Genomic DNA, 10,899 nt, shown 5'->3' on the forward strand with positions numbered 1-10,899 from the left:
GGGAAAGGGGGGGGGGGGCAGGGGTGGAGGTAAGTTTAAAAAAAAATAGAAAATAAGGAAGGCTAGTGATCTGCAGCGGTGAGAGTGTCAATCAAGAGGGTTTGCGCCTGGGGGCTCCTAGCGGTCTGGAGCAGAGGTGTCCCCGGCGGCTCCGCAATGAATATGAATAGGAATCCTTGCTAAATGGGACAGCAAAGCGCACCGCCCTGAATGATGGCACGTCATCCTAATCAGCCCTGGATAGATAGGAGGGCTCCTTTTGTCTCTTTTCTGCGCCGCAGCTCTATAAAAGCCCCTCTTTTCCAGCGTGAGGTTAGTTCAAACACACACCAACTAGCTGTCCAGGAAACAGCCGAACTAGAGAGAAGAGAGTGGGAGGGAGAGAGGCGGGGAAACGCAGCGCCCCAGCTTTTCTTCTCGCCTCTCACTGCTGAGAAGTGGGTTGCTGAGTGGTGCGGATTTTTTTTTCCTCTCTTTTGCTCCTTTTAATTCAAGATTTTCTTTCCATTTCCCGCCTAGAGCCTTCCCACCGTAGGGCGCATCCCTTGTCATAAAATGAATTCTGATTCGAGCTCTGTCTCCAGCAGAGCCTCATCTCCGGACATGGATGAGATGTACCTGAGGGATCACCACCGCCACCACCACCACCACCAGGAGAGCCGTCTCAACTCGGTCTCGTCCACGCAGGGCGACCTGGTGCAGAAGATGCCCGGGGAGAGCCTCTCGCGCTCGGGCGCCAAGGCCGCGGGCGAGAGCAGCAAGTACAAAATCAAGAAGCAGCTGTCGGAGCAGGACCTCCAGCAGTTGCGGCTGAAGATAAACGGGCGCGAGCGCAAGCGGATGCACGACCTGAACCTCGCCATGGACGGGCTGCGCGAGGTCATGCCCTACGCGCACGGGCCCTCGGTGCGCAAGCTCTCCAAGATCGCCACGCTCCTGCTGGCCCGCAACTACATCCTCATGCTCACCAGCTCCCTGGAAGAGATGAAGAGGTTGGTGGGCGAGATCTACGGGGGCCACCATTCGGCCTTCCACTGCGGGACTGTGGGCCACTCGGCCGGCCACCCGGCGCACGCCGCCAACGCCGTGCACCCGGTGCACCCCATCCTGGGTGGCGCGCTCTCGTCCGGCAACGCCTCGTCCGCGCTGTCCGCCGCCTCGCTGCCGGCCATCGGCACCATCCGACCTCCCCACTCGCTGCTCAAGGCGCCCTCGACACCGCCCGCGCTGCAGCTGGGCAGCGGCTTCCAGCACTGGGCCGGCCTGCCTTGCCCCTGCACCATTTGCCAGATGCCGCCGCCACCGCACCTGTCCGCTCTCTCCACCGCCAACATGGCCCGGCTGTCGGCCGAGTCCAAGGACTTGCTCAAGTGAGCAGCGGACCCTCCCGGCTGCAGAGCAGAAGGGGAGCGCGGCGGGAGGGGGCCCGCGACGCCCGGCGGCGGGCGCAGAGGGAGGCGCGGCGGGTGGGAGGGCGGGCACGGGGCCCTCGAGGCCTCCCACGCCCTCCGAGAGCTCGCAGAACTCCCCACGCCCCCGGACTCCTGAGAGGAAATGAACCGTAACCGAACTGCAACTTCTAGGGCTGGTAGACAAGGGGGACTCGAACAACTGTCATGTGTTCTGCATGCATGCTTCTTTTCCCTGGCCGCGCCAGTATTTCACTGCCATACGCTCTTGTCAAAACTGCGTTTGTTGTCTAAAGACGGGATTGGTGTAGTTTAAAACTCGCGAAGGGACTTCGAGTTGGCTTTCTCCGGCTCCGTGTTTCACCTGGGAAAAAGACAACCAACCATCCGTTTTGTGCAAAACAAAACCAGTGTAAATATTCCTTCGAGATGGATGCAATTATGATTGTTACTGTCGCGCCACACTGCTTCATCCAGAGCGCGAGGGACGGGAGGGAGGGGGGAGAGAGAGAGAGAGAGAGAGAGAGAGAGAGAGAGAGAGAGAGAGAGAGAGAGAGAGAGAGAGAGAGAGAGAGAACATGCAAGAGGTCAAGTGTTTTGAGTTTTGAGTCCTCAGCTCTGGTTCAGGTCCAGGGCATGACAACTTCTCAGCTGTGGGTCTTCTTTACGACAGCGCAGTGTAGGTCAAAAGAATGCATGAACGCTTCTAAATGAATCTTGTCTAACTAAACATGTTGTGCAGGCCGTGAGGCCATTTTCCTTGTAACAAGGATTTATTAGTGAATTCTCTGAAGTACTCCATATATCTGTAGTTGTATGACATGAAAGGGGGGAGGGATAGAGTGCAAGACCCATACTTATGCAGACAGGAGCTTCTTCCCCCACCGCCAACCCCTCCATCCCACTGCCCCTTCAAACTCCATTCCCCACCTTCCCAGGCTGTTCTAGTGGCCTGCGACTGCAAAAGGCTTGGGCTCCCGCTACTAGCTTGCCTCCTCTCCCTTGCTCAGTTTTTCTGCATGAGGGTCCACTCACTAGATCATCAGCTTTGACCATATTGTGGTTTCCGGAGGGGTGCCATTTTTATTTTCCTGAACATTTGCTTGAAATATTTTGTTAGGGCCTCAAAGACAATACCTGTCTTTATTTTTTATATATTCTTGATAACTATGATATATTTATTAATAACCAGTGTTTCTGGATGAGATTTCAAATAAAAAAGAACCTTTAAATCCTGGCTTTGCCTTTGCCTAACATTTTTGAAGATGGGGTTAGTGGTTAGAGGACCTTGAACCAAGGAAGATGTATCTGGGAGTGGTGGAGGAAGTTATTAAGTGGGTGGATGTGAAGATATTTTTTTCTCTGATTATTTATAGGTAAAGAGAGAAATTGGCAGATGAGTATGATAAAGAAAAGGCATATGAGTGTCTTTAAGTGGGGATATCATCCTTCTTGGCAATCTTGTGATATTTGAGCTCTCACTTTGTCTGCAGTCACCAGACCTTTGTAAACTCTACAATCACAGTTTTTAAAAAGCAACCTAAAAACTCAAAGGAACAGAAACGAGCAGCGCGGTGTAATGCTAAAAGATGTGAATGAAACAGTAAGTTAATTCTCACTATAAATGAACTCTATAGCCGTTCCCTCCTCTCTCCCCTTTTAAGCAGGTTAAAATCTAGAGTGTGCTTAAACAGTCAACAAAGAGTGGTCCTAGAAGATAATCAAATACCAGTCCCCATCTGTTCCCCCTTGGCAGCAGACCCTGCTGAGAAAGGAGAAGCCTCTTGGCTTTAAGAATAAGTGAGGTGAGGTGCACAACAGCTCAACTTTTACCATCTCATGGATGAATATTGGGGATTCTCCTTTATTTTTCCTTGGGATGACTGCAGTTTGGATTATTTGAACACCTTGAGCATGTTTCCCAAAAACCACGGGTTAAAAGAGCTCCTTTTAAACCTTTCTTGCCTGCCCCAGCCCACACTAATGCTTCCAAAAGAGTTTGTATAAGGAAAAGTAAAGTAAAGCGAGAAGTTTTATTTATTTGCTTATAGAGGACCAGAAGGCATATTTTGTTAACTGCAAATGCACAGATCTCAGTGTCCCATGAAGGGACATAGAAAGCTGACATAAATATGGCACAGTAGAAAGGGCTTTGGGGTTAGCTGTAACATCACCTCTCTGTTAGCTGAGATCTAAGCCCCTTGTCAGGACAGGTAGATCAATGATTTGAGCAACCGAGCTCTCTCTTCAGACAGAAGCCTGCAGATAACACCACATCTAGGAGGCAGCCAGCTCCTTCTTTCCTGGGTCCCCATGGTCTTCTGGGGGCTGCCCCTCTCTGGGAAAGTTCTCATGGATCCTAAATCTGCAATCTCCTCCTCAGTCTCTCTGTACCCCCCTACCCCCAACCTCCCCCTCCACTGCCAAGGAGAAAGACCAAAATAAAGGGTCTACAGTAGAAGGTGCTTATTTCCTCTGGTTTTAGGTAGACAAATGGGGGAATAATCGTCTGTTTCCCAAGAGTGATTCATTTCTCTGGGCAAGGAAAGAGCTGATGAGGATTTATTTGATACCAACACAAGGCAGCCTCCAGCCTTGCCCTGTGTGTTTATTATTTTGAAATGGGAGGAGAGTGAGAAGTTTCATCAATCACCACCCCCAGCCACTGGCTTCTTTTGAGACTATTTCCAAAGACCTGGTCCTGGGGATCCCCTGGAGGCCTGCCCGCTGTCAGCTGTGGGCTCTTCCCTTCTCTAGAAGGTGCAGCTTTAACTGGAGAGAGGTGAAGCCAACTCCTTAAACCAGCTGGGAGATGTTGACTTTTGGGGTGGTGCAGCTGCAACCTGAACTCTTGAGTTTCCCCAGGAGGCCAATTTAAAGAGCAGTGGGGATGATTTCACTAAAAAGAAGGTAGAGCTCAGGGAACTCAATTCTGAATATTCCAAGTGACCCAGCAAACTGACTTCATTTTCAGTGTTCTGAATGGGTCATGCTCCTGGGGGTGGGGGTGGGGGGGCAATTCAATACTCTAGAGACAATGAAAAAAAGAATTGTGCCAAGATAGGACAGGAACTCCGAGGAGAGTCCATTTGCTAGTCATCAGAAGTTTCTTGATTTGGGAGCATAGCAGAAAATGGGGGAAGAGTAGGTGTTTCTCACGTGTTTTTCCATTTCCATTCTCCAGTTCCTGGGGCTGAAGCAAAAAGACTGCATTGGTCAAAGTGATAAGATTTCTTGACCCGATTGGTTTTTATTTAAAATTTGCCATTCCCTCCTCCCTAACCCCCACTCACCCTAATTCTCAGGTCACAGAAGCTTTATAAATCATTCTAGAAACATGCCCACGGCTTTCCTTCCAGAATAAACGCTGCTTTCGATCTGGCAAGTCTGAGAAAGTCTCATCCTTAGGAACCTTTAGAAGACTCTGCCTGTTTGTAAGGGCTGGAGGACTTCGCTTTTAGAAAGACAAGTGTCCTAGGCTGGGGGAAGATAGTACAGTGGCTTGCCTTGTTTGTGCTCAGTCAACTGGGGTTCGATCCCCGGCTTCCCGAGCACATCAAGAGTGATACTTGGGTGCAGAACCAGGAGTTACCCCTGAGCACCACTGGCTGTGGCCCCAAAACATGACAGAAAGAAAATCGTTCTTCAGAAGATTCCCTCTCTTTTGGGGGTCTTCTTAGGGGTTCATATCCTGAAACCCGGCTGAGAGAAAAGGCAGATGAGACTGCCTCCAACATTTTCTTTCTTTTCTTTTTTTTCCTTCCCCCGCCCTTTTTTTTTGATAAGGTGCTGGCCTCTGCAGTTTTTTTTTGCCTCGCAACCCAACAGCATTCTGAGTCTTTTCAAGCCCGAACTGCTCTTGCTTGGGCCCTTCAAGAGGCCCCTGTCAGCGGCGGGACGCGTGTTCAGGGTGGGCGTCTAACACGCCACACCCTCCTGGCCGCGCGCGGCAATCCGGAGGGAGCCCCAAAGAAGCTCAGACTCACCTCCGAGGGTGGGAGCTTTCTCGGGACTCGCGGGCCACCGGTGCGAGGAGTCTGTCCGGGTCAGCCTGGGGTCCTTCTCCCTCCCTGGGTTTCCCTCTGAGCCCCAGGGCCAGAGGGTCGGAGCCGCTCGGGAGTAAGCCAGGAAAATGAGATTAAAGAGAGAATCTAGGCCTGGAGCTGGCAGGTTCGGGGTTCGAGGTCGTGCGGCCCCCGCGCCATCCGGGCACCTGCAGCTCTGGGTGCAGGTTTCGGCGAAAGGAGAAGAGGAGCCACCGCCAGAAGTCCGGGGAAAGTGGGAAGTCCGGGGAAAGAGACCCGCGGGGTGGGGGTCCCGGGTACACACCGACAGTCGCCCCAATCGCCTGGCAAACTTGAGGGGGCCACGAGGGAGAGGGGGCCGTCCCTCCCCCACCCTGCAATATTTGGAAACCTCTGGCGTCCTCATTTCCCTTAGGAATAACCGAAAGGTGGTAACCCGAAAGTGCGGGTCTGCGGGGTCTCTTGGTTGACTCTGTTTCACTCACTGCCCCAAAGGGTGAGAGAGGGTGCAGTGCAAGGGAAAGTGCACGAAAACCGTGTGATCCGTGCTTGCATGGTCCGCCGCCCACCAACCTCCCCTTGCCCCCAGATCGGTGACTTTCCAGAGCAGGGAGCGGGATGGAGTCGTGGCCGCGCCGGCCGAGACTGGAGCGACACCTTACCGCGTTGCTCCAGGGCCCAACGCCAAGCTGATCGGCGCCGAGCTGGGGGGTTCCCAGGTTGGAGCGGGGGTTCCGGTGGGGACGGGGCATGCATTGACTGAGGAGTCACCCTGAATTTCCATCTCTTCGTTGTGGCCTCGCAGGCCCGGAGAGAGAGGGACGCAGCTAGAAAAATGTGCGTCGAAAGGGACTTGGTGCAGCGTGGCCCGTGACATATCTTTGCAAGGAGCCTCGAAATGCCTAAGCGTATATGGAAACGTTCACAAACGGGAGGGAAGAAAAGAAAAGAAACTTCCATAAATGGGAGGGAAGAAAAACTAAGAGCTCAAAAATGAATACACGCAAACTTGGGCGGAGCGTGTGGGCGAGCTCTTGGCGCTCGGGTTCCCGGCGCGGGTCGCCGCCCGGCTTTGGCCAGAAGCTTCACGCTTCATAAACTTTGCTTAGACGCTCTGCTCCCGGCCAGTCGGAATGAGTCTGGGCCCCGCGTCTCCTGCCAGCACAGTCTCCTTACGGAGACCCTGGGCGGCCGGCTCCAGGCGCAGAGAGTCTGATCCAAACCAAGCCACGTTCCTGGGCTCCAAACCCAAGCGCGCGGATCTGTTTCGAAGCTAGTCGGGAAACTTCAGGGACCCTGGGGCTGCGCCCTGGGGAGACCGCCGCCTGCTGGGGCTGGGACCCCAGAGAGCCAAGGAGTGCACAGATCTCAGAGCTTGTTGCGGGGCAGGGGCTTGAATTGTTCGCAAAGGTGTCCTGGGGGTCGGGTCGAAGTCGGGTTGCTGAATGTTTAGCGATCCCAGGAAGGCTGCACGCTTAGCGGCTGTAGGATGACTTGGACTAGCTGGTTCCAGAAATCTGGGATTCGGTCTGGTCCTTTTCCTTAAAAGATCGCGACCAACACCTGAAGGAATGTGAGGGCCAGAGTCTGATTCTGCTGGGGGGGGGGGGGCGGTGGGAAGGGGGAAGGGGACAATTTGCGTGCAAGATGGGCTCTTCACTGCAGGCTTTGGAAAACTTAAGAAACTAGGTTCTGAAAGGCCCTGCTTTCTGTGTGCTGGGGACTTAGAGTGCAGAGAACGCATTTCTACGCCCTAGTTCCTTGGATAGTGTCGAAGCGAACACATTTCACGGAAACTCTTTGTCTAGATTCTCTTTTCCCTCTTTCTCTTGCCCTGGCGTGAAATAGAACAGGGACATTCACAACATTCACTGACTCCTGTAAACACATAGCTCACACTATGACGTAAGCCTCCGCATTCCTTCGTCTGCGCTCTCTTTTAATTCATCTCTCCATATTTCAGCAGCAAGCACTTTTCTGAGTCGTTCTTCCGAAGTGTTAGGCACTGTGAGGGGGCACCTTGAGAAGAAATGATGTGCAAAACAGCGAGATTAAGATAGTGAAACGCATTAGAAATAGGCCCTGCCCTCTGGGTCCTCAGAGTTCATTGGGAAAACACAGGTCACTTGAAAACGGTGAAAACTTAACTGGTCTCACAAAACAAAAGCGCATCCTTCAGGGGCTTTTGAAGATGCTGGGAAACTCACTACCCCGTTCACTCTATCACATCCGGAGGACGGGAGCAGATGCCGTTGATTAATATGGAAATAAAAACAAGCAATGGTGACAGTACTTAGTTTCATCACAGTTGCTTGGAGATTTATTGACACTGAGATAAACTTCAGTCTGGGGCATCTCTGTAATTCATGTCTCCATTAGTTATTACCAAATGAGCAACTCGTTTTTCTTTTAACTGGTGTTTAAAAGAAAGGGGAGAGACAGAGAGAGAGAGAGAGACAGAGAGAGAGACAGAGAGAGAGAGATAGAGAGAGAGAGAGAGGAGAGACTGGGACAATTCTTTTTGAAAAAAAAATGGATTCAAGTCATTATCCTTCTGTTCTTGGGTCCCTAGGTTACAGAAACTTGCCTCTCCACTCAGAGTTCACCAGGCTGTTCTCTAAAGATAAAACAATCCTGTAATTTCCTTCCAGAACAAAAGTTTTCAAAGAAAAGACCTGCTTGGTATCTCCCACAATAAAGCAGAATTGACTTAATGGTCTGTTAATTACTCGGTCCCTGCAGGGGGAGGGAAGCCGCAGGAAGGGTCGAACAAACCCTCTGTTGATTGAAGCTGTGGTCTGTCCCCAAATGTACAGCTGGGGCTGGGCCATTGAAACCCCAGACAAAACAAAATCCCTGATAAATAATCCTACCTACAACACAAAGATTCAGCGTACAATTGTTGGATCTGTGAATCTGTGCTGGCTTCTCAGAGGAGACCAGAGGGGAGACCTTCCGGTAATCTTTAAAGCTTGAGGCCAGGGGTTCTGCCACAAAAGTTACAAAAAGAGCTTATTTGACTTTTCTGTCCCCATATCCCCCTGTGTTTGAATGACTCTTTCACTTGGGATCCTAACTAGGCTTCTTTTATCCCCGTCATCTTTTATATTGATTACAGTTTGTTTCAACAATTATTATGCTTTTGGGTTTGTTCCTCTTTTCCAGTTATTTCTCACTTCATTATTTCAACTGAAAAAGGCAGCTTCTGAGTGTCAATTTGGGAAGAGGACAGAATCAGAATATAGGAGACAGTTTCAGGTTGTTATTCTCTGTAAAGATAACAACTGCATCATATGACTTGATGAATTTCTAACAATCAAAAAATCAAAAGCTCTTCTTAAATCAGTGCAAAACTGAACAATAATCCAATTAGTTTGGCATCAGAGACAGTTAAATAGAAAAAAATTGAAACTGTCTATATGAAAGAAAATAAACCAGAAATTATTCTACATTAACTGAGAAAACATTTGCTTCAATTTGGTATAAATTGGTCTTTCTAGGCTCTTTTAAATAAAGCATTCCAAAGAGTAAAAGCTGGCATCTATAAAGATGGATGTCATGAAAGTGATCAAATGTGAATAGTATGTATCTATTTTGAAAACTGATTTTTTTTTGCCTGAATTGGGTGGTGGTAGTGAGAAGAATCTATTGGTAGCAAGAGACACATGGTTTGCCATAGAATGTTAAAAAGTGGTGATCAGTTTTTTAAAACGTAACCTTAAACAGTCATGTTTAGCCTGAGTGACAGATAATGGATGACTGGATAAAGAAACTATGGTACACCTACACAATGGAATACTATGCAGATATTAGGAAGAATGAAGTAATGTTATTTGCTTATAATGGATGTACATGGAGAATATTATGCTGAGTGAAATGAGTCAAAAGGAGAGGAACAGGTATAGAATGACTGCATTCATTTGTGAAATATATACATACACATACATAAATATATGTACATATGTAAATATATGTATATACATACACATATATATAAATTTATGTACATATATTTATATATGTGTGTAGCACTGTAGTACTGTACTCCCGTTGCTCATAGATTTGCTCGAGCAGACCCAGTAACGTCTCCATTGTGAGACTTATTGTTACTGTGTTTGGCATATGGAATACGTCATGGGTAGCTTGCCAGGCTTTGCCGTGCGGGTGAGATACTCTCGGTAGTTTGCCAGGCTCTCCAAGAGGGGTGGAGGAATCAAACTCGGGTCAGCCTGGGTGGTTGCGTGCAAGGCAAATGCCCTACCGTGTGTGTGTGTGTGTGTGTGTGTGTGTATACACACACATTATGAGACTAATATTCAAAGCCAGAGTAAACAGAGACCAGAAGGACTGGTCAATAGTTGGAAGCTTGCCACAAGAGTGTGTAAGGTGAAGGGCAATTAAGATAGAGAAGGGACCAACATGAGAATAATAGTTGGAAATGATCATTTTGAACAGGAACTAAGTGTTGAAAGTAGGTAGAGGGATATATTTAATAACCTTTCATTGTCTGTTGCAAATCATAAGGCCCCAAAGAAAAGACAGACAGAGAGAGAGAAAGAGAGAGAGAGAGAGAGAGAGAGAGAGAAGAAAAGTGACTGCCATAGATGTAAGCTGGGGCAGTGGGGAGGGAAACTGGGTCATTGTTAGTGGGAAATGTACACTGGTGGAAGGATGGGTGTCAGAACATTGACTGAAACTCAATCATGAACAATATTGTATATGTGCCTATCACTGATTCAATAAAAATAAATATTTTTCTTTTAAAAAGTCATATTGGAGGCTGAGAAGATTCAGTGGATGAAGTGTTTGGCTTGCATGCAACTAACCTGGTTCAATCCCCACTTCCACATATGGTCCCCTGAACACCATCAGTCATGTTTGGTATAGCGTTGTCTTCTTTACTGCAGTTGACTGGATCCTGAGCTAGTTTAATGAATAGTCAGGAAAGAGGCTGACTCCCAGATGATTGGCACTAAACTGTGACTATAAGTGTGTTTCTTATAGATTAGTGGGAGATATAGTTTCACTTCTTTGATAAAGTACCAAAATCTACTGAATCAAAAATGAGAATCTTCGTTTAGACTCAGTTTGACCCTACCATCTCTCAGTCACTGAATTTTTGTTTTAGTTTAGTTCTCTGTTCATTTCAGTTATATGAGCAATTGTACTCAAACCAAAGTGACACGAGTATTGTAGTCCCAACAGTATTGCTTTCATAGAACCCATATAGAAGGTCACCTTCTCATGACTATTCAGTGATGTCTTTATAACAGATTTCTTCACAGTTCTATGTAATAGACATGAAAAGTGAGAAACCACTCTTCTTAATAAGTCGTCCATGTGTGTGTGTGTGTGGAGAGAGAGAAAGAGAGGGAGAGAGAGAGAAAGAGAGAGAGAGAATTCAAAGAGTCAAGGAGGTAATTATTTCAAAACTTTTTAAAAACCTTTTAGAGTTATATAATGAA

At 48.5% G+C, this 10,899-nt stretch overlaps 1 protein-coding gene across 1 annotated transcript; it reads left to right on the forward strand.

The window, feature by feature from the left end:
- Positions 1-555: 555 nt before the first annotated feature.
- OLIG3 (oligodendrocyte transcription factor 3) lies at positions 556-1,374 on the forward strand. Its single transcript, XM_056126375.1, has one exon. It carries the CDS (start codon positions 556-558, stop codon positions 1,372-1,374), a length of 819 nt encoding a protein of 272 aa, XP_055982350.1.
- The last annotated feature ends 9,525 nt before the right edge of the window (positions 1,375-10,899 follow it).

Source organism: Sorex fumeus, unplaced genomic scaffold (genome assembly GCF_029834395.1).
Source record: "Sorex fumeus unplaced genomic scaffold, SorFum_2.1 ptg000061l, whole genome shotgun sequence".
NCBI lineage: Eukaryota > Metazoa > Chordata > Mammalia > Eulipotyphla > Soricidae > Sorex > Sorex fumeus.